Raw genomic sequence first — 23,908 nt, 5'->3', positions numbered from 1 at the left:
CCAGGCTGAAGTGCAGTGGCACCATCATGGCTCACTGCAGCCTCAACCTCCTGGGCTCAAGCAATCTTCCTGCCTCAGCCTCCTGTATATCTGGGACTACAGGTGTGCACCATCATGCCCAGCTATTTATTTCTTTTTTTTGTAGAGCCAGTTCCTCACTTTGTTACCCAGAATGATCTTGAACTCCTGGGATCAAGCAATCCTCCCACATCAGCCTCCCAAGGTTCTGGGATAACAGGCGTGGGCCACCATGCCCGGCCTGAAATGGCTTTTTAACTGTAGGCTGGGGTCCGCAATGTTTGAGAAGCACTGAAATAAGGGGCAATTTATTCACTGTCCAAGAACATTACTTCTATGATGTCTTCAGATAAATTTGAAAATACATGTCTTACCCAAAATTCCAGTTACATATCCATTTTCAGGATACTGTCTTCTGGGTGAGATAAACTCAACACTGGCAGGTATAGCAAGCAAACAAAAGACTCTGCCAAATATTGCTGCAGGGTGAGAACCACCAGCCCAACGTGGTAATCCAGCGTAGGTAAAGATTCGCCCCAAATGTGTGATCAGGAAATAAAACCTGTTAGGTGTCAATGTCATGAAGTTAAGTGTCCAAATGTTGTCTTTCTTCTGGTAATGGTTACTTTTTTTTTTTTTTTTGAGATAAGGTTTAGCTTTTGTCACTCAGGCTGGAGTGCAATGGTGCGATCTTGGCTCACTGCAACCTCCACCTCCCGGGTTCAAGCAATTCTCCTGCCTCAGCCTCCCAAGTAGTTGGGATTACAGGCACCCGCCACCATGTCCAGCTAATTTTTGTATTTTTAGTAGAGACGGGGTTTCACTATGTTGGCCAGGCTGGTCTGGAACTCCTGACCTCAGGTGATCTACCTGCCTCGGCCTTCCAAAGTGCTAGGATTATAGGGGTGAGCCACCGCACCCAAGCTGGTTACTGTTTAAAAAAAAAGTCACCTGACTCAGACCCACTGAGCACTTGGAGAACATCTGCAGGTAGAAAACAAATGTTACAAATATTTAAATATCCTGATGGTTTTGGAAGTCAAGGGAAGAGAGATCTTGCCTCTGTCTACCACCCGACCCTCTCCACCAAGGTCACTATAAATACAGAGAGCATAGCTTGGGCTACAGGAAAGAAGGCATTCATGTGTATAAATGTGTGTGTGTATATATATATATATATATATACACTTTTTTTTCATTTTTAAGAGACTGGGTCTCCCTCTGTCACCCAGGCTGGAGCGCAGTGGTACGATCATAGCTCACTGCAGCCTCCAAAGGTGAGGCTGAAGTGATCCTCCTGCCTCAACCTCCCTAGTAGCTGGGATTACAGGTACACACCACCACGTGGCTAACAAGGCATTTTAGCCCTGAGTGGTGGTGACACAGGTTATACACTTGATAGTACACACACACACATATGTATACACCCATATGTAAATATAACACAAAAAAGTATGTATTTCCCTCTATGTATATATATTTACCATTTTAACCATTTGTAAGTGTACAATTCAATGGCATTAAATACATCGTTGTGCAACTAACATCACCATTCATCTCCAGGACCTTTTTGTCATCCCAAATGGAAACTCCGTAGCCATTAAACAACAATTTCTCATTTCCCCTTCCCTCCAGCCATGGGCAAACACCATGCTACTTTCTGACTCTATGAATTTGACTGTTCCGGCTACCTCATATAAGTGGAATTGTACTGTACTGGTCCTTTTATGTCTGACTTATTTCACTTAGCATAATGTTTTTTAAGGTTCATCTATGTTGTAGTGTGTGTCAGAATTTGCTTCCTTTTTTAGACTGAAAAATAAACGATTCACAATATATTTTTAAAAATAAAAGTAACATATTTGGCTCATTTATTTTTGCTCACCCTGACATCATATTTCTCCTTGGATGCCTAGAGACAAAACTACCACTGTATAAGGGCAAATAAAAATGAAAAATAACAGGCTTAATTCCTCTGCTGAAAATAAAGAGACTTCTCAGCCTTCTCTCTTTTCCTTCAAAATTTCTTTCTCTGTCCTTTTCAAATGTATACAAATCTTTATAACGGCGAAATGAGCCTCTTGCCAGTATCACAAGTCAGAAATGTATCCTCAAGGACTTGGGGGTCATCTTTTTGAAATGCAGACGTGGAGTTAGTGCCTGTATCTCCCAGTTCCTACAGGAGGGTAAGAGACTTAGTGGACATGGGCGCCTTGCTCCAATTTGTAAAACTACCTCCTGCTATAAAGATATGCGAAGTTTAGCCAGGCGCGGTGGCTCACACCTGTAATCCCAGAACTTTGGGACGCCGAGGCGGGCAGATCACGAGGTCAGGAGATCGAGACCATCCTGGCTAACACGGTGAAACCCCGTCTCTACTAAAATACAAAAAAATTAGCCAGGCGTGGTGGTGGGGCCTGTAGTCCCAGCTATTTGTGAGGCTGAGGCAGGAGAATCCCTTGAACCCGGGAGGGGGAGCTTGCAGTGAGCTGAGATCACGCCACTGCATTCCAGCCTGGGCCACAGAGCAAGACTCCGTCTCAAAAACAAAAAACAAACAAAAAGATATGCGAAGTTTAAAAAACGAACAACAACAACAAAAAGTTATGCGAAGTTTGTTTTGCTTCTGGATAAAGCCAACATGAGTGGTCTCCCCAATTACTACTATTAAGTAAGGAGGAACTATGTTTGACAAAAGGTGTTGTCAAGTTCTGTTATTTGAAGACTAGTGATTGTTTATCTTGAGAACAGGTATGTAATGGTTGTTGTGGAGATTTTCTGGGTTAAGAGAAGTTTTTTTTCCTTTAAAATTCGAACAGATGTCTGTATTTTTTCCCTTTATTTAAGAAACGGCGGCGACGGTGGTGGTGGTGGTGGGGGGGTGGGCGGCTCTCACTATCTTGCCCAGGCTGGTCTCAAACTCTTGTTCTCAAATGATGCTCCTACTTCGGCCTCCCAAAGTGTTAGGATTACAGGTATGAGCCACTTGTGTTGGATTTTTTTTTTTTTTTTTTGGAGGCAGGGTCTCGTTCTGTTGCCCAGGCTGGTGCAGTGGAGCGATCACAGCTGCCAGCCTCAAACTTTTGGGCTCAAGCGATCCTCGCACCTCGGTCGCCCCAGTAGCAGGGACCACAGGCACATGCCACTACTCCTGGCTAATTTTAAAATTTTTTGTAGAGATGGGGTCTGGCTATGTTGCTAAGGTTGGTCTTGAACTACTGGGTTCAAGTGATCCTCCCTTCTCGACCTCCTAAAGTGTTGGATTACAGGCGTGAGCCCAATGTGCCCGGCCTGCATTTAATTAGACACCTAAAATTTAGGCAGGTCAGTAGCACACTTAGCAGCATGTTACTTTTTATAAAAACAAAGACCGAATACCGCTTTTTTGAAAGAAAAAAAAAAAAAGGGATGCACCAGTTCTCCACATACCATTTCTTCTCTCTACCTCTCGTCTTTTGCAGCTAACATTACTGGCCAGGTCCGCAGCAGCAGAGTTCTCTACGCTCCCAGCCTCCGCCCTCCTCGCCCTCCTCCGCGCCGGCAGGTGAGGCCGCGCCGCGGGACTACAACTCCCAGCGTGCCCCGGGACGGGAGGGTCACGTGGGCGTCCGGAAACCCTGGCCGCGGCGCCAGGGGTGAGCTGGCGGCGGGGGAGGCGGGCAGCGGAGCCCAGCAGACCCGGCGAGCGGAGCTGCGGCTGGAGAGCGGCGACCACTGCGGATCTCGGGTGCGCGAGCCGTGATGCGTGGGGCCGAAGACCTGCTGGGGCGGGGGCGGGTCCAATCCGAGGGGCTTCCCGGGTCGGGAGGGCGGTGGGGAGATGTAGGTGGCGGCCCCCCTTGGGTGGGTCGGCCGCTCGCCCCCTCTTTCTCCTCCCTGGGCCCGGGCCTGGGGTCCCGGCGGTCACGGGGAGGCTGCGATGGGGAGGATGGGGAGGAGAAGGACCCCCGGGGGACCCTGCGGCCCGGCCCTGATCCACGCGGCGGCGGCTTTTGTGCTCCTCGCTCGCCTGTCCTCCAGCAGTGGGTCTGGGAGATTCTGACTTGATCAGAAAAGGGCTTGTCGTTCGGACCAGGGGAGAGGGGATGCTTTTCAGGTAGGTGGGGAAGGAAGCTCTTTGGAAAGGATGTATAGAGGTCAGAGAAGAAGCGGGGTCTCAGTGGAGTGACTGGTTTTGTCTTCTGGTAACTAGCATGAACTCAATCAAAGAATTTGGTCAAATTATTCGTCATTCTCTCCCTATTCTTCTTCGCAGGGTGTGTTCTGTTTATTCTCAGTTTTGACGGGAGATAATGGGAATGTGTCCCCGGAGTTTTTAGTGTTTTCTTGAAATGTAAGATGGTAGGCTATCTCGTGGTAACTCTTACTGAAAAGTTTATAGGGAGGAGTGATTCCTGGGGTGAGCAAAATCATTCAGTTGTTATCTTTTTGTCCACCGGTTTATTTCTACCTTTACACAAATTTATACATACATAAATATATATAATAGTTGTTGAAGGGAATGTCTTCAGTGCTTTGGTGCTTAAATGATTTCTTTTCAGTTTGTTTGATGTTTCTTGGATACTAGGCTCTATACTAAGAACTCCATATAAATTATCTCGTTTAATTAATACATGAGGAAATTGAGCTTCGGGTTGGGCGCAGTGTCTCATGCCTGTAATCCCAGCACTTTGGGAGGCCGAGGCCTGTGGATCCCTTGAGGTCAGGAGTTCAAGACCAGCCTGGCCAACATAGTGAAACCCCGTCTCTACTAAAAATACAAAAATTAGCTGGGCGTGGTGGCGCATGCCTGTAATCCCAGCTACTCGGGAGGCTGAGGCAGGAGAATTGCTTGAACCTGGGAGGCGGAGGCTGCAGTGAGCCGAGATCACACCACTGCACTCCAGCCTGGGCGACACAGCCAGACTCTGTCTTTTTTTTTTTTTGAGAGTGAGTTTTTGCTCTTGTCGCCCAGGCTAGAGTGCAGTGGCACCATCTCGGCTCACTGCAGCCTCCGCCTCCCGGGTTCAAGTGATTCTCCTGCCTGAGCTTCCCAAGTAGCTGGGACTACAGGCGCTCGCCACCACGCCGGGCTAATTTTTGTATTTTTAGTAGAGACGGGGTTTCACCATATTGGCCATGATGGTCTGGATCTCCTGACCTCGTAGTCCGCCTGCCTCGGCCTCCTAAAGCGCTGGAATTACAGGCGTGAGCCACTGCGCCCGGCCTCAGACTCTGTCAAACAGAAAAAAAAAAAAAGAAAGAAAGAAAAGAAATTGAGATTCAGAGAAGCTACTTAAGTGGAGGGTCTTAGATTCCATACCTGGCTTGTGTCTTGAATGACACCATTCTTCTATTAGTCTTTGATTTCCAGTCTCTGCCTAAGAAGATGACCCGGAAATAATACTTTTATAAAAGTTAAGTCAACAGTATCTTGCTGCTTTCTAGTTGTCAGGATCAACTGCCTTGTTCATTGTTTAATGTTCTGATTTGTTCTCTGTTCATCAGTGTTAATGTCATGTCACTGCAGTGACCATTAACTTGATTATAAATCCTTTGTGTAGAAGAGGGAAAGATTTTTGTCTTGAAAACTGGTTGTCTTTGGAACATGTCCAAAAACAGGGAGGAAGAATGTGGTTTTGGAAACCCTGGAATAAAATGAGAGATATTTACAGATAAATGCCAAGTATTTTATGCCTGTGGTAATGAGATAATTTAAGAAGAAAGAAAAATTACAGGAAGATGGATGAATTATGAATAAAAAGGATTTATGAGGTACAAGTAAATGGCTTCATATGAGATAATGTGGGATAAAAAAGATACTTGTGTCTGGGTGCAGTGGCTCATGCCCATAATCCTAGGCCTTTGAGGCAGGAGGCTGAGGCAGGAGGATCTATCTCTTAAGGCCAGGAATTCAAGATCAGACTGGTTAACATAGCAAGACCCTGTCTCTACAAAAACTAAGAAAATTAGCCAGGTATGATGGTGCCCACCTGTAGTCCCAGCAACTTTGGAGGCTGAGGCAGGAGGATCACTTAAACCTAGGTAGGAGATTGAAGCTGCAGTGAACTATGATCACGCCACTGCACTCCAGCCTGGGTAACAGAGTGAGACCCTGTCTCTGAAGGAAAAAAAAAAAAAAAAAAAGATAGTTGTATGAGTGTGAGCATTGAGATGCTAAACTGCAACATATACAATACTGTAAAAATGGTGAACTCAACTATCCATTTAATAATTTCCCACATTCTTCTTTACACTTTGAATACACATAATCTTTTTACTGTGCAGACATAAAAACTGAAGTCTGGGAGGTGAGTAATTGCCCATCTAATGCCTCTCTCCTTTGAGTGTGTAAGAGAACCACTCTTACCAGTAAGTTGTTTTTTTTCCCCATCCTTGGTATATACCTCTGAGTTTAGGTGTGCTAGTTCTTTTATTTATTTATTTATTTATTATTTGAGGTGGAGTCTTGCTTTGTTGCCCAGGTTGGAGAGCAGTAGGGGGATCTCGGTTCACTGCAACCTCCGCCTCCTGGGTTCAAGCAATTCTCCTGTTTCAGCCTCCCAAGTAGCTGGGATTACAGGCATCCACGACCACACCTGGCCAATATTTGTGTTTTTAGTAGAGACAGGGTTTCGCCATATTTGCCAGGGTAGTCTAGAACTCCTGACCTCAAATGATCCACCTGCCTTAGCCTCCCAAAGTGCTGGGATTACAGGCGTGAGCCACCACACTCAGCCTATTTTTATTTTTTTATAGTGTCTTTTTTTTTTTTTAATTTGAGATGGAGTCTCGCTTTGTCACCAAGACTGGAGTGCAGTGGCACCATCTCAGCTCACTGCAGCCTCCGCCTCCCGAGTTCAAGCAATTCTCTGCCTCAGCCTCCCAAGTAGCTGGGATTATAGGTGCCTGCCACCACGCCTGGCTAATTTTTGTATTTTTAGTAGAGACGGGGTTTCACCATCTTGGCCAGGCTGGTCTTGAACTCCTGACCTCGTGATCCACCCGCCTTGGCCTCCCAAAATGCTCAGATTACAGGCATGAGCCACGGTGCCCAGCTTTATAGCTCTTTTTTAATGCATGAAGGGTGTGATAGTTCTAACTATTTTATTTTACCCAGCTTGGAGTATTTTCTATTTTAACCTTTACCCTTAAATGATATAACATAGGATCTAGAATTAGGTCTGAGTTGGAATGTGCACTCCATCGTTTGAGTGAGATTGCTTTCTTTTTTAAAAAATTTTTTGAGGGCCGAGCACAGTGGCTCACACCTGTAATCCCAGCACTTTGGGAGGCTGAGGCGGGTGGATCACGAGGTCAGGAGTTCGAGAACAGCCTTGCCAATATGGTGAAACCCTGTCTCTACTAAAAATACAAAAATTAGCTGGACGTGGTGGTGCATGCCTGTAGTCCCAGCTACTTAAGAGGCTGAGGCAGAAGAATCGCTTGAACCTGGGAGGCGGAGGTTGCAGTGAGCCAAGATCACGCCACTGCCCTCCAGCCTGGGCGACAGAGCGAGACCCTGTCTCCAAAAAAAAATTTTTTTTTTGAGATGGAGTCTCGCTGTGTCGCCCAGGCTGGAGTGCAGTGGTGCAGTCATGGCTCACTGCTGCCCCAGCCTCCCGGGCTCAAGTAACCCTCCCACCTCAGCCTCCCAAGTAGGTGGGGCCACAGGTGTCCACCACCACAACTGGCTAATTTTTGTATTTTTTGTAGAGATGGGGCCTCCCTATGTTGCCAAGGTTGGTCTTAAACTCTTAAGCTTAAGTGATCCTCCCACCTTGGCCTCCCAAAGTGCTGGGATTATAGGCATGAGCCACTGGACCAGACCTAGAGATTACTTTCTAATATCTGTTTTCTCATCTGTAAAACACTGAGAGAACTAAATGCAGTAATGCATGGTAGGTACCTAGCATGGTGCCTAGTACTTTGTAAGCATTCAGTGTTCTGCTGTCAGTCAACCAATTCATTGATTCAAAAAAAACTTTTTTTTTGATATGGGATCTCCCTCTGTTGCCCAGGCTGGAGTGCAATGGTGCAACCTTGGCTCACTTCAGTCTCCACCTACCAGGTTCAAGTGATCCTCCCGCCTCCACCTCTCGAGTAGCTGGGACTACAGGTGTGCACCAGCATGCCCTGCTGATTTTTGTATTTTTTGTAGAGACAGGGTTTTACCATATTGCTCAGGCTGGTTCCGAACTCATGTGCTCAAGCCATCTGTCTGCCTTGGCCTCCCAAAGTGTTGAGATTACAAGTGTGAGCCATCGCGCCCAGCCCAAAAAATATTTATTGATCATTCTCAGTGCTCTGCTGGGTCCTGTGGATGTAGCTGTGAGACTCAGGACAGAGAGAGCCACTGCTTTTATGGAGCTTACAGATGAACAGTAGACATGGAAACAATTAAACCAGATAATTGGGAGAGATGCTTTGAAGGAAAGAAATGGCGAAAGAGATGAGAGAGGTAGTAACCAGGGGAGACCATTTTAGACAGGGTGATCAGGGAGCTCACTCTAGGGGGTAACATTTCATTGACTAGCCAAGAAAAGGAAGGAGCAAGCCATTTGCCAAGAAGCAGGACAAAAGCACTTCTCTTGTGGAACAATAAACACAAAGCCCGAAGCAGGAGGAGGCTTGATGGGTTCAGGGACAGGAGAGGGATTTGGTGTGGGGAGATGGTGGTGGTGAGTGTGGGAGGTAGGTGGGCACAGCAGAAAGGAGACAGGCTAGATCCTCACCAGGTGGCCTGGCAAAGGATTGGGAACCACCCAGCTGCCCAGTGGGGGACTGGTTAAATATCTAAAGACTCGTTCATGTCAGGGAGGACGGCGCACGTGTTCAGCTCTGCGGGTGCTGATATGGATGGACCTCCAACCTCTGGTAAGTGAAGAAAATGCACAACAGATAGTGTGTGCTGTGTGTTTGCATGTGTGATCTTGGGGGCTCTGCCTGGTATGTGTGCAGAGGCACAGATTGTGCCCCTGAAGGAAAGAAAGAAGACGTGAAAGAAACTGGTTAGGAGATCAGGGTGGACTGAGGACACAGGAGGGAGTTGTATCCTTTGAGTTTTTTTTCTTTTTTGGGATGGAGTCTTGCTCTGTCACCCAGGCTGGAGTACAGTGGCGCGATCTCAGCTCACTGCAACCTCCAACTCCTGGGTTCAAGCGATTCTCCTGCTTCAGCCTCCTGAGTAGCTGGGATTACAGGCGCACGCCACTGCTTCTGGATAATTTTTGTATTTTTAGTAGAGACATAGTTTCCCCATGTTGGCCCGGCTGGTCTCAAACTCCTGACCTCAGGTGATCTGCCTACCTCAGCCTCCCAAAGTGATGAGATTACAGGCATGAGCCACTGCACCCAGCTATACCTTTTGAGTTTTATATCTTAGGCATATAATACCAGTTGAAAAGTAATGAAATAAAACAAAACCCAACCTCTGCAGTTTAGATACTGGCTCAGGCAGGCTCCTCCTCCATCTGTACCAACCCATCTGTCAGCCCTGTCCCTCCCCAGCCCTAAGCATCCTATTTACCTGCAGAGGTTAGACAGGCTTTGAAGGCTGTGGCAAAGAATCTGTGTTTTTATCTCAGTCTTGGGAAGGCAGTAAAGAGTTTTAAGCAGAAGCTGTCGAGGTAGGCAGGTAGGAGATGCTACTGGTGGTTTATCTTAGGGCGGGGCAGTGAGGATGGAGAGCAGAGGGTGGCGGTGAAGAGGACCAGAACTGAGAGGCTGGGGAGTGAGCTTATCCATCTGGAGGTTGGGATTTGGGATATATTTTGGAGGTGAAAAGGACTGGATTTAGTAATGGGTTGGATGTAGAAGTTAAGGGAAAAGAAGTATAGGCTACCTCATAGTTACCTTGGTTGACTGTAAGGAATGGCAGTACCTTTGCTGAGATGGGGAATACCAAGGGATGTTGCAGGTGATTAGCGACTATCTGGGCTGGTGGAGGTTACACGGACACCTTTCAGTCCCATTGGAGTATAGCTTCAGCCAGGACCTTCAGTTATCTTCCTGCTTAGATGCTGTCCACTAAGAGTTCCAAGTTGGGAAAGAGAAAGGGAGGGGAGAGGGTTTTCCATAAGGCGAGTTTCCCGTACAGGCCACCAAAATGTTGCAGGTGATCAGTGACTATCTGGGCTGGTGGTGTAGGTGGTGAGAAGAATTTACCAAGACAGTTATAGGTATAGAAAGGCATATTTATTAGAGAAGGTCTGAGAGTATGTTTGCAAAGAAGCAACAGGCAGGTCAGCAAAAGAGGAGCTGACTGCAAAGAGATAAAGGCTTGCTGGAGATTTTATAGGATGGTGCTGTGTGCTGAAGAGGGCTTTGTGCAGTACAGATAATGATAAGGTTGCAGTGAGCTAACTTGCATGTTTCTGTCGGCTGAGTGTCTGGTGATTACTGGGTGCAGGAAGATTGTGAGTTACTTGCACAGGAGGGATATATGTCCTGGGCCACGAAGAAAGGCAGGCTTATAGTTTATCTGCTTATTCTTTTTGGTTTCCCCTGATCCCACCAGCCTGACTCCTTTTTCTCTAATTAGAACTCCACAGGGGAGGGATAGATTTGGAGGGAGAAATGAAGAGTTGTGTTTTATCTTATTGTTTATTTTTTTGAAATGGAGTCTCACTCTGTTGCCCAGACTGGAGTGCAGTGGCCTGATCTCGGCTCACTGCAACCTCTGCCTCCTGGGTTCAAGTGATTCTCCTGCCTCAGCCTCCCAAGTAGCTGGGATTACAAGGCGCATGCCGCCACAACCGGCTAATTTTTGTGTTTTTAGTAGAGACGGAGTTTCACTATGTTGGCCAGGATGGCCTCGAGCTCCTGATCTCAAGTGATCTTCCTGCCTTGGCCTCCCAAAGTGCTGGGATTACAGGCGTGAGCCACTGTGCCTGGCCTAAGAGTTCTGTTTTAGATTTTGGAGGGATATTAATTGGTCATTTGGATCCTGGAGGGTCTAAGTTAGAGCAATGAATCTGGGAATTGTTGACATAAAGGTATGATACCAGAGGAAGGAGGAGAGGACGATGTTGGAAGTTTAAAAAGAGAAGTGTGAAATCGCTGTCACAGGTTGAGAAAGCAAAATTACTAGGAAGTGTAGTAGGCTTGCTGGGCAGTGTTGCATGCCCTTTGAGGTTTGTGGTTTCAATCTAAAAAGTGAAATCAGCCTGCTTGAGTGATTTTTCTGTGGCAAAACTCAGCTGCTTTGGTGCAGGGAAGGAGGAGGACAGAGACAAGGAAGGGCACTGTAGATTCTAAATTGGTAAGGCAGGAAGTGGGGACAGGAGGGGGATGGATAAGGTAAAAACGAGGCTACTGAATTGGGAGCCTTGTTGAGGTCAAATGACCGTTGAGGTGTGGTATATTCAGGTAAGTGATCTGCAAGGAAAGGAAGTAGGAGGTTTGAAATCCGGCTACCAGGCTTCAGCCTTGTGTGGGTTTTTTATTGGGGGATGGAGGAGAAGGGTGGTGGTGAAGAGAACCGGAACTGAGAGGCCCAGGAGGGATCTTATCCACCTGGTGGTGGGGATGGAGGTTGGGTGACCATGCCACAGGAGTGCGGGGGAGATCAGTCCCTGACATCTATGGGGAACAGCAGGCTATAGAGCCCCAAGGTGTGAGTTTCAAAGAAGCTGGGGTCTTGGCAGGAAGACAGTGGTCCAGAAACGGCCTTGGGGAACAAAGAGAACATGGACCCCTTGTGTCCTTGAGGCATGTAGGTTGGGGGAGGGAAGACTGCTCCTCTTGAAAGGCCTTAGGGGAAGTGAAGGTATTGGGAGCGCCTGGAGTCTTGTGAGGATATGGTGCCTGCTAACCATGTAACTAGGTTTCCAGAGAGCAAGTATACGGGGCTTGCTAACCGTGTATCTCTGTTTCCAGAGAGCATGGTCAAAAGGGCTGGGGGTGGGTGTGTGGGAAGACTGGGCAGATGAGATGAATGGGGCAGAGTGGGTGTGTGGTGGCTTCATGTATGTCATCTCTTTTCCTGCTGACCACGCCCCTGCCCACTCTGCAGTAGACTTTCTTCAGAGAGTTCCTAATACGAGACAGTTGGGTTTTTTTGTTTTGTTTTGTTTTTTGAGGCAGGATCTTCCTCTGTCACCTAGGCAGGAGTGCAGTGGCATCATCATAGCTCACTGTAGCCTTGAAGGCCTGGCCTTAAGCGATCCTCCTGCCTCAGCCTCCCTGGTAGCTAGGACTACAGTGCATGCCACTACATCTGGTGAAATTTTAAATTTTTTGTAGAGACGGGGTCTGCTGCCCAGGCTGATACTGAACTACTGTCCTCAAATGATCCTCTTGCCTTGGCCTCTGAAACAGCTTTGTATTTGGGTTGGAAAGGACTCTAAATACCATTATAGAAAGTGAAATTAGAAATAATAATTGGGGGAAATTTTATATCCCAAAGCAGCGTTTCAGAAGGCAGCATTGCCTTCCACCTGGACGTGTTGCTGCAGTGCGAAGTCATCTTTTACTTAGCAGTGATTGCACACTATTGTAACCACCCAATGGGTTCACCTTGCCTGCTTCCTAGACAGAGCCAATTTATCAAGACAGGGGAACTGCAATGGCAAAACAGTAGTTCTCACAGAGCCGGCTGTGCGGGAGATAGGAGTTTTATTATTACTCAAATCAGTCTCCCCGAGCATTCGGGGATCAGAGTTTTTAAAGATAATTTGGTGGGTAGGGGCTTGGGAAGTAGGGAGTGCTGATTGGTCAGGTTGGAAAAGGAGTCACTGGGGGCCGAAGTGAGGTTTTCTTGCTGTCTTCTGTTCCTGGGTGGGATGGCAGAGCTGGTTGAGCCAGATTACCAGTCTGGGTGGTGTCAGCTGATCTATCGAGTACAGAGTCTGCAAAATGTTTCAAGCACTGATCTTAGGTTTTACAATAGTGATGTTATCCCCAGGAGCAATTTGGGGAGGTTCAGACCCCAGAGGTTGCATGACCCCTAAATTGTAATTTCTAATCTTGTAGCTAATTTGTTAGTCCTGCAAAGGCAGACTGGACCCCAGGCAAGAAGGGGGTCTGTTATCAATTTTGTTTCAGTGTCAAACCATGAACTGAATTCCTTCCTAAAGTTAGTTCAGCCTATGCCCAGGAATGAACAAGGACATTCCTTAAGGGTTAAAAGCAAGATAGAGCCGGTTAGTTCTGATTTCTTTCACTGTCATAATTTTCTCAGTTACAGTTTTGCAAAGGTGGTTTCACTATTGTGTTCCATTCTGGAAATTACCATTTTTAATGGGTAGTCTTCTAGGACTAAGAAAAACTTCACTATAAAAATCACATGAGTTAGTGATTGTGAACTTGCTTTGGAAAGTAGAAGGTGGCTTAATGGTTCTGGATTTTTTTTTTTTTTTTTTTAAGATGGAGTCTTGCTCTTGTTGCCCAGGCTGGAGTGCAGTGGCATGATCTTGGCACTGCAACCTCTGGCGATTCTACTGCCTCAGCCTCCTGAGTAGCTGGGATTACAAGCGCCTGCTACCACGCCCAACTAATTTTTATATTTTTAATAGCGACAGGGTTTCGCCATGTTGGCCAGGCTGGTCTCAAACCCCTGACTTCGTGATCCGCCTGTCTCAGCCTCCCAAAGTGCTGGGATTCCAGACGTGAGCCACCATGCCTGGCCAATGGTTTTCTGGATTTTATTTGATGGCAAGAATCTTGCCAGTATTTTTTTTTTTTTTTTCTGGAGAGAATGGAAGCAAAGGAATCCTTTCTTTTTTTTTTTTTGGTACAGGGTCTCACTCTGTCGTGCAGGCTGGAATGCAGTGGCGCAATCTTGGCTCACTGAAACCTCTACCTCCCAGGCTCAAGTGATTCTCCTGTCTCAGCCTCCTGAGTAACTGGGACTACAGGCACACACCACCACACCTGGCTACTTTTTGTATTTTTTGTGGAAACGGGGTTTTGCTACGTTTCCCAGGCTGGTCTCAAACTCCTGGGCTCAAGTAGTCCTCCCACCTCGACCTCCCAAATTACTGGAATTTCAGGCATGAGCCACCATGCCTGTCCAGAATCTTATTTTTAAACAAGGATTTTTTTTTTTATCTTTTAAAATAATTCTAATGGGGGTTTGGGGAGATGTTGGCCAAAGGATACAAAATTTTAGTTAGGAGGAATAAGTTGAAGAGATCTATTGTACAATATGGTGACTATAGGTTTTGTTTTTTTTTGAGACAGGCCCTCACTCTGTCACCCAGGCTGGAGTGCAGTGGCGCAATCGCAGCTCACTGAGCCTCTAACTCCCAGGTGATCCTCCCATCTCAGTCTCTGGAGTGGCTGGGACTATAGGCTTGTGCCATCACCCCCGACTAATACATACATACATACATATATATATATTTAGATGGAGTCTCGGTCTGTTGCCCAGGCTGGAGTGCAGTGGTGTGATTTCAGCTCACTGCAGCCTCCACCTTCTAGGTTCAAGTGATTCTCATGCCTCGACCTCCCAAGTAGCTGGGATTACAGGCGTGCGTCACCACGCCTGGCTAATTTTTTGTATTTTTAGTAGAGATGGGGTTTCGCCATGTTGGCCAGGCTGGTCTCGAACTCCTGACCTCAAGTGATCCACCCACATTGGCCTCCCAAAGTGCTGGGATTACAGGTGTGAGTCACCGCACCCGACCTGGCTAATATTTTTGTATTTTTTGTAGAGATGGGGTTTTGCTGTGTTGCCCAGGTTGGTCTGAGACTCCTGAACTCCAGCAATCCACCCGCCTCGGCCTCCCAAATTGCCGATATTACAGGCCTGTGAGCCACTGTGAGCCACTGTGCCCTACCGGTGACTATAGTTAATAACAATGTACTCTATTTTGAAAATTGCTAAAAGAGTAGATTTTAAGTTTTCTTACCACAAAAAATAAGTAGGTGAGGTAATGGATATATTAACTAGCTTGACTGAGCCATTCCACAATGTGCACATATTTTAAAACGTGTTGTACATGATAAATATATATAATTGTATTTGTCAATTAAAAATACTATAATGTTAAAATTCTTGTTGCTGACAAATATCGGTTGATAATTGTGTATTCAGTATTCATTAATAGAGTCTACAACCATACCTGCATACCACTCTGAACATGCCCTGCCTTGTCTGACTTTGGAAGCTAAGTATGGTGGGGCCTGGTTAGCGCTTGGGTGGGACACTGCCTGGGAATACCGGGTGCTGTAGGCTTTAAAAAATAAAAATTCACCAATTGAGAAAATACTAAATGACAAGCTACAATGAATTCAGAAGCACTGAAATGAAATTTGGTTTTGCAATTTGGTTTTATTAATTATAACAGCATGTACACATATTTGAAAAATGTTACACATTTGTTCAGTGTGTATTTAGAGTGGTAAAGAGAGTATTCTTCAAAAAGTAGGATGTGCTCGATGGACTCAGACTTGACAAAAACTCCTGTACACCCCAGGGTCCCTGAGCTCATGGATGATTGGAAATCACTTCTGTGATAGATAGGATACATATGCAAGGTATTATTATTATTATTATTATTGTAATTGCATGGGACCAAATGTTATAGTATTCATCTTAAATGTCATTATGCACACAGCAGGTGAATGTTTAAAACTATTTTCCTGGGCGAGATGGCTCACACCTGTAGTCTTAGCACTTTGGAAGGCTGAGGTGGAAGGATTGCCCGAGGCCAGAAATTCAAGACCAGCCTGGACAACATGGCAAAACCCTGACTTAACATAAATACAAAAAATAAGCTGGATGTGGTGGCGTGCGCGCCTGTATTCCCAAAGGATTGCTTGAGCCTGAGAGGTCAAGGCTGCAGTGAGCTGAGGTTGTGTCACTGCACTCCAGTCTGGGTGACAAAGTGAAACCTTGTCTCAATAAATAAATAAATAAGGCCGGGCATGGTGGCTCACGCCTGTGATCCCAGCATTTGGGAGGCCAAGGTGGGTGGATCATCTGAGGTTAGGAGTTCGAGACCAGCCTGGCCAACATGGTGAAACCCCATCTCTACCAAAAATACAAAAATTAGCCAGGCATGATGGCGGGCGCCTGCAATCCCAGCTACTCGAGAGGCTGAGACAGGAGAATCTCTTGAACCTGGGAGACGGAGGTTCCAGTGAGCCGAGATTGTGCCACTGCATTCCAGCCTGGGCAACAGAGCCAGACTCTGTCTCAGAAAAAAATAAATAAATAAAAGAATAAAATAAAGCTTGTTTTTCCAATGTGCTTAATTAAGCCTTTTCTCCCCAATCATTGTAGCTTAGGAAAAGATGGTCTATTTAGAAACTAAATCCAAATGGCCTCAAGTATCTTGGTAGTTATTTAAAGCTATTAATATAACTGTACAGCCCTAGGTTATACAGCTCTATTGCCAATGTACTATAATTTCAATCTGTTGGAGCATTTATTTTTGGAATTATGATTTTACACGATACCTTATTGAATTTCATATCCCATGCCCTTTCCTGGAGTACATACTACAGTGTTTTGAGGTGGGAAGGTGTCCAGTTCAAAGAGGTACGATTCATAGAGAATGATTAAAGTTTTGAGTTTTTCCACTTGGGTTTCATGTTTAATTTTCAGGATGGAAGTAAATTTAGTCATAACACTAGTAGTTCTTGTTTTTGTAACTTCCTGGAATTACAGACAGGAAGTTTATTTACATTTTGTGAGTGGAATTTTATAGTCCTACTTGGCATGTAATTTTATTAACATTTTCCAAGAAGAATGACTTTAAAATGAAATTAGCTAAATTCTACTGATTTGGAATTAATCCTTGGCAGATCAGTGGCTAATATAATTATCTGAATATGTCACATACATTGTTACTTTTAGCCTTACAACTCTCAAATGAAAGAAGCCATTTTATGGATGACCACTTGCGATTTATAGAGCATGACTTGTCCCAGGGGCTAACAGCTAGTAAGGAAAACAACTGTCATGTGTACATAATTGTAACCACCTCAACTTTGTTTCTTTTATCTACAAGTTGCAAGAATGGCCTTTCTGCTGGGTCTCTTAGCCTTTAAGGTTTGGGTGCATCTATTGAGCTGTGGCTAGTGAAAATAAGTAGTGTAACAGTTCCAGTGAACGTAGATCTGAGAGCCAAGCCCTGTGATCCTTTCTTGAGTATTGGAGCTCTTGAATGTGTTCCCTACCTTGACTACTGTTGTAGATTTATCATACAAGCCATTTTGTGGATTTTTTCCCTTGAATATGAGGATAAATTACATTACTTTTTTTGGTGCGGCGGGGGGCAGGCAAGGTCTTACTCTGTGGTACAGGCTGGAGTGCAATGGTGTAATCATAGCTCCCTGCCTCCTTGAACCCCTGGGCTCAAGCAATCCTCCTGCCTTAGCCTCCTGAGTAGCTGGGACCACAGACATGAGCCACCACGCTTGGCTATTTTTTTTTTTTTTTTTTTTTTTAGTTTTTGTAGAGATGGGGTCTCACTATGTTGCCCAGGCTGTTCTCAAACTCTTGGGCTTAAGTGTGCCTCCCACATTGGCCTCCCAAAGTGTGGGGATTACAGGCATGAGCCAACATGCCCAGCCTAAAAGATAGTACTTTTCTAATGCTGTGGGTGTTTCCCTTTCATTATAAAAATTATATAGATGTTTATTGTAGGCTTTTTAAGAAAGTACATAGAAGAAAATTAAAATTATCCATCATTTCACTACCCAGAGAGAACTACTATATTCCCTATTTATTTGTAAGTATTATGTAAACACAGTTGAGTTAATTAGATTTATAACCGGCTCCCACTTTTTTTCACTTGACATTTTCTCATGTCATTAAAAAGTCTTCGTGGCAAATGATTATAAATGATTCAGCCATTCAGACATACCATAATTTATTTAATTATTCCCCTATTGTATATTTAGATTGGTTCTGCAGACTCATAACTGGAGACGTTAAGTTTAGCTGCTTACTTTATGCGTAATTGTTCTTGGATATCAGAGCATGGGTGCAGCTTTTAGAGAGTACAGTCAAATGAAAAGGCATTGGGGCCAGGCACAGTGGCTTATGCCTGTAATCCCAGCACTTTTGGAGGCCAAGGTGGGCAGATCACTTTGAGCTCAGGAGTTCAAGACCAGCCTGGGCAACATGATGAAACCATGTTTCTACAAAAAATACAAACATTAGCCAGGCATGGCGGCTCATGCTTATAGTCCCAGCTACTTGGGAGGCTGAAGCTGGAGAATCGCTTGAGCCTGGGAAGCAGAGGTTGCAGTGAGTCGAGATTGTGCCACTGTACTCCAGCCTGGGTGACAGAGTGAGACCCTGTCTCAAAAATTAAAAAAAAAGCCGCTGGAAGTAGTGGAAGGAGATGACAAGGGGTGGCCCGACTGCTTTCTCTGTTTCTTTGACACAAATTTTTTCATTTTGGGGGGATACTGGGGGGCAGACGGGGGTTAGGCAGCTTGCCCAGAGTCTTGCAATGGGACCTCACCTCAAGGCAATAGAAGATCATTTAGAACGTTGTATTTAATCATTTTGTTTTGTTTTGCTTAGAGTCAGGGGTCTCACTTTGTTGCCCAGGGTCGACTGCAGTGGCGTGATCATAGCTCACTGTAACCTCGAACTCCTGGACTCAAGGGATCCTCCTGTCTCAGCCTCTCCAATAGCTGGGGTTCTACAGGTGTGAGCCATTGTGCCCAGCTCCTTCTTTCTTTTAATATTAAAAATCTCCTCCAACACTTTGTGAAAATACTTTTGTTTATAGGCCTAAACACATCTGTATTTTTTAAGGAATAGATCCCTGGAAATTCATTTTTTTTTAAGTGAAAGCAAGCTTATTCAAAAGTAAAGGAATAAAAGGGCAGCTACTGCATAGAGAGAGCAGCCCAGAAATTGAATTTTTGTGTCAAACACTCTTGATGAACATGGCTAGATTGTCTTCCTATAATATTATACTAATTTTTACTTCTTTCAGTAGCATATGGGAGTTCAGGAACCATTATACCCTGAGTTGCATTGAGCACAATCTTTTTTAACTATCCAAATGCTTTCTTGCCTTAATTACATTTTTAATATTACTAGTGGGATTGAACTTTTATTTCTCAAGTTTAATAGCCATTTCATTTCTTCTGAGTCGTCTGTTTATTTCCTTTGCTCAGTTTTTCTATAAGAATGAGTGATTTTCTTATCAGTTTGTATGAGCTCTTTCTATTAAGATATAATCTCTTGTCCAGGATTTTTTTTTTTTTTAAGGACTACCTAATAGCTTTAAAATAATTACTGATCCAGTTTTCTGGTGTCAACTAGGCCATGAGATTTTTTTCCCACAAGGCCTGATTATATGGTGACTATAAATCTAAATAATTCAGTTTTTGGATAATCTGCCTATGTTTAATAATGTCCATAATGTGTTTTGTCTTTCCAGAAAGAAGAAATGATGTAAATCACTCACTATCCAAACTTTAAGGTCAAAGGTGAGAAGGAAGGTCAGGAAGAACATGGCCTGGCCACATGTTTTTCAAAGAGTGTCTCTGCTGTCCCAGTTCAGCCATCATCACGTTGTAGTGTTCCTGCTCACTTTCTTCAGGTAAGCATGTCGCTAAAGCTGCTCTCCTGCTTTTTTTCTTTTTTTCTTTTGTGGGAGATGTTGCATGGCAAGTGTCAAATGCACTGATGGGCATACACTTATAATGTTAGTTATTCCTTCTGTTGTAGTCTTGATAGCTCTAATATAGTAGTTCTGGAGGGCTGTTTTGCCCTCCAGAGGACATTTGGCGGTGTCTAAGATAGTTTTGGTTGTCATGAGGAGAGAGGAATGCTACTTGTAGTTAGTGGTGGAGACCAGGGATGCTACTAAACATCGTCCCATGCACAGGACAGCTCTCCACAACAAAGAACGTTTCACCTGCAAATGTCAATAGTGTGGAGGCGGAGAAGCCCTGATCTATTTTTTTTTGTTTTGTACTTTTTTTTTTAAAAAACATATCTCACTTTTTTTTTTTTTTTTTTTTTTGAGACAGAGTATCACTTTGTTGCCCAGGCTGGAGTGCAGTGGCATTACCTCAGCTCACTGCAACCTCCGCCTCCTGGGTTCAAGCTATTCTCCTGCCTCAGCCTCCCGAGTAGCTGGGATTACAGGTGCATGTCACCATGCCCGGCTACTAAATAGAGATGGTTTCACTATGTTAGCCAGGATAGTCTCAATCTCCTGACTTCGTAATCTGCCTGCCTCGGCCTCCCAAAGTGCTGGGATTACAGGCATTTCTTTTCATCACCCTGTTTGGAGAGAGAAGTCCTCTATTTGTTAAAAGCAGGAGCTGGAGAACAAAGGTGATCTTAAGCGGTTCTCTTAGTAACATAGCATACATCAGGCCATTGGGTGTTAGAGGCATGCTGTAAGTGACCTTGTTACTCAACTTTTTTTTGACATTTCTGCTGAGTAGATTTTGTTTATTAATCTTTATGAAAGGCACCAGAAATAATGATTATTTATTTATTTATTTATTTGAGATGGAATCTCACCCTGTCGCCCAGGCTGGAGTGCAGTGGTGTGATCACGGTTCACTGCAGCCTCGAACTCCCAGGATCAAATGATCTACCCGCCTCAGCCTCTTGAGTAGCTGGGACCACAAGCATGAGCCACCATGCCTGGCTTATTTTTTTTTTTTTTTTTTTATTATTGTTTGTAGAGATGAAGTCTTCTTATGTTGCCTAGGCTGGTCTCAATCTCCTGGGCTCAAGCAATCCTCCCACCTCAGCCTCCCAAAGTGCTGGGACTATAGGCGTGAGCTACCATGCTTGGCTCATCCTTTTTTTTTTTTTTAAAGAGAAGAATTCTTGGCCAGGCACAGTGGCTCACGCCTGTAATTCCAGCACTTTGGGAGGCCGAGGCGGGTGGATCATCTGAGGTCAGGAGTTCGAGACCAACCTGGCCAACATGGTGAAACCCCGTCTCTCCTAAAAATACAAAAATCAGCTGGGCGTGGTGGCACGTGCCTGTAATCCCAGCTACTCGGGAGGCTGAGGCAGGAGAATTGGCTTGAATCCGGGAGGCTGAGTTTGCCGTGAGCTGAGATCAGACAGCACTGCACTCCAGCCTGGGCAACAGAGCGAGACTCTGTCTCAAAAAAAAAAAAAAGAAAAATTCTAAAATTGTTCAGTGTCATGCCTGTAATCCCAGCAGTTTGGGAGGCCAAGTGTTGGGAGGATCACTTGAGCCCAGGAGTTTGAGACCATCCTGGGCAACATAGCAAGACTCTGTCTCTACAAAAAATACAGAAATTTTTGTATCCTGAGTAGCTAAGATTACAGGTGCACTGCGCGTGGTAGAGTGCCCCTGTAATCCCAGCTACTCAGGCTGGGGTGGGAGGCTCGCTTGAGCCCAGGAGGTCAAGCCTAGTGAGCTATGATCATAACTGCACTCTAGCTTGAGTGACAGAGCGAGATCCTGTCTCAAAAAATAAAAATAAATAAAATTGAGAGAGCCTCTCTGAATCTATTTTGGTTCAGGTGGCTGCCCACCAAATAAAATAAAATACAACTGAATAAAAGAAATGGGCCTATACCTGTGATTTTACTGAATGCTGTTTCTCTTTGCTATTCATTCATCTGTATTCTCTCTATTTTGTAGTTATTCGTTGCTCCACGCTTCACGAAAAACATTCAGCAATGTCAAAGTCAGTATCTCTGAGCAGTGGACCCCAAGTGCTTTTAACACGTCAGTTGAGCTGCCTGTGGAGGTAAGCAGAACAAAGTGCTGGGATGGATCGAAGAAGGAGACCGTGCACACCCCTAGATTCTTCTTAAGCTCTTTTTTGCATCTTTTACTTGCCTAGGACTCTGAAATGGCTCACTGTTTCTTATCACATAAGAGCCAAACTATTCTACCAATTTCAAAGCCTGCTCTGACTCAGTCCCATTTTACCTCTCCAGCCGGCTTGTTTCTAACTGTTGAGAAATCACACCTTTTGACAAGGCTGTTTTTTCACTGGCTTTCGTTAGTGCTGTGCTCTGTCTTTGAGATTCTGTCTTTGAGATTTTGCACATTATCTTTTATGTGCTTTTTTGCCCTTTTCCACCTATCTAAAGTTTGCCTTTCTCTTTGTGTCAAGATAAAATATAACTTTTTTTTTTTTTTTTTTAACAGAGTATCTTTCTGTTGCCCAGGCTGGAGTGCAGTGGAACGATCTCTCAGAAAACATCTCTGCAACCTCCACCTTCTGGGCTCAAGCGATCCTCCCACCTCAGCCCCCTGAGTAGCTGGGACTACAGTCACGCACCACCGTGCCCAGCTAATCTTTTTTTTTTTTGTAGAGATGGGGTTTCACCATGTTGCCCAGGCTGGTCTTGAACTCCTGAGCTCATGATCCACCTGCTTTGGCCTCCCAAAGTGCTGGGATTATAATGTGAGCCATCACGCCTGGGTAAAATGCCACGTTTTCAGTCAAGTTTTTTCCCAACTTCTGATTTTTCCCTTCACTAAACTCTTGTACACTGTCTTGCATATTGTAATGTCTTGGTATTTCCATATTTTCTTATTGTTTCTTTTTTTTTTTTTCTTGAGACAGAGTCTCACTCTGTCGCCCAGGCTGGAGTGCAGTGGTGCGATCTCGGCTCACTGCAAGCTCCGCCTCCCAGGTTCACACCATTTTCCTGCCTCAGCCTCCCGAGTAGCTGGGACTACAGGCGCCCACCACCACTCCTGGCTAATTTTTAAAATATTTTTAGTAGAGATGGGGTTTCACCATGTTAGCCATCATGGTCTCGATCTCCTGACCTCATGATCTGCCCGCCTTGGCTTCCCGAAGTGTGGGGATTACAGGTGTGAGCCACCATGCCCGGCCTGTTTCTTTCTTTAATTTAAATTTTTTTGTAGAGACAGGGTCTTACCGTGTTTCCCAGGCTGGTCTTGAACTGGGCTCAAGCAATCTTCCTTCCTTGGCTTCCCAAAGTTTTAGGATTACAGATATGAGCCACTGTGCCCAGCCTGTTTCATTTGCTTGTATCTTGCTTACGTGCCTTGAAGTCAGGCATGATCTCGGCTCACTGCAACCTCCACCCCCTGGGATCAAGCGATTCTCCTGCCTCAGCCTCCTGAGTAGCTGGGATTACAGGCATGCACCACCACGCCTGGCTAATTTTTGTATTTTTAGTAGAGAAGGGGTTTCGCCATGTTGGCCAGGCTAGTCTAATTCCTGACCTCAAGTGATCTGCCTGCTTTGGCCTCCCATAGTGTTGGTATTACAAGCGTGAGCCACCACGCCCGGCCAGAATCATAAATCTTTTTTTTTTTTTTTTTGAGATGGAAGCTTGCTCTATCGCCAGGCTGGAGTGCGGTGGCATGATCTCGGCTCACTGCAACATCCGCCTCCCGGGTTCAAGTGATTCTCCTGCCTCAGCCTCCTGAGTAGCTGGGACTACAGGCGCATGCCACCACGCCCAGCTAATTTTTGTATTTTTTAGTAGAGACAGAGTTTCACCATGTTGGCCAGGATGGTCTTGATCTCTTAACCTCGTGATCCTCCCACCTCGGCTTCCCCAAGTGCTGGGATTACAGGTGTGAGCCACTGCGCCCGGCCCAGAATCATAAATCTTAAAGATGGAAGTGGTCTTAGAGAGATCACGTACCCTAACCTCCCAGATTGGAATCTTTCTTTGTCATTCTTGGAAGATAATCATCCAGCTTCTGCTTCAGTAGTTCCAAGCAGAAGAAACTCACTGTTGTGTGAGGTGGACGCTTACATTTTTATTCAACTTTTGAAGAAAATTCCTCCCTGTCTCCCTAAGTTTCTGTTTAGGCAAAACATTCCTGGCCCCTTCAGCTGTAGTTTAGTGACACTGAGCACTAATTGTGAGATTTCAGGTACAGCCTGAACAATATACAGAAAAAGAGGATTTCATTTAGGCACTAGATTTCTGGTTGTACTGCCCAAGGTTGCCTTTATTTTTAAGGTAACTGGGTTGGGGTTCCCAAGACCA

General features: G+C 45.1%; 1 protein-coding gene across 13 annotated transcripts in view; it reads left to right on the top strand.

The window, feature by feature from the left end:
- The first annotated feature begins 3,610 nt into the window (after positions 1–3,610).
- The window catches only part of SLC37A3 (solute carrier family 37 member 3), a 100,857-nt gene continuing 80,559 nt past the window's right edge, over positions 3,611–23,908 (top strand). For 9 of the 13 annotated variants that reach the window (XR_010140626.1, XM_063725516.1, XM_063725514.1 and 6 more), the window contains exons 1-3: positions 3,611–3,745; positions 19,356–19,517; positions 21,561–21,669. Coding sequence is in view for 12 of the 13 variants with exons in the window: in XM_063725516.1 (XP_063581586.1) it covers positions 19,429–19,517; positions 21,561–21,669 (198 nt within the window). In the remaining variant the exon portion in view is untranslated. 13 annotated transcript variants of the gene reach the window in all.

The sequence above is a fragment of the Pongo abelii genome, chromosome 6 (assembly GCF_028885655.2).
Source record: "Pongo abelii isolate AG06213 chromosome 6, NHGRI_mPonAbe1-v2.0_pri, whole genome shotgun sequence".
NCBI classification, from domain to species: Eukaryota; Metazoa; Chordata; class Mammalia; order Primates; family Hominidae; genus Pongo; species Pongo abelii.
This window is presented reverse-complemented; position numbering and strand designations above follow the sequence as displayed.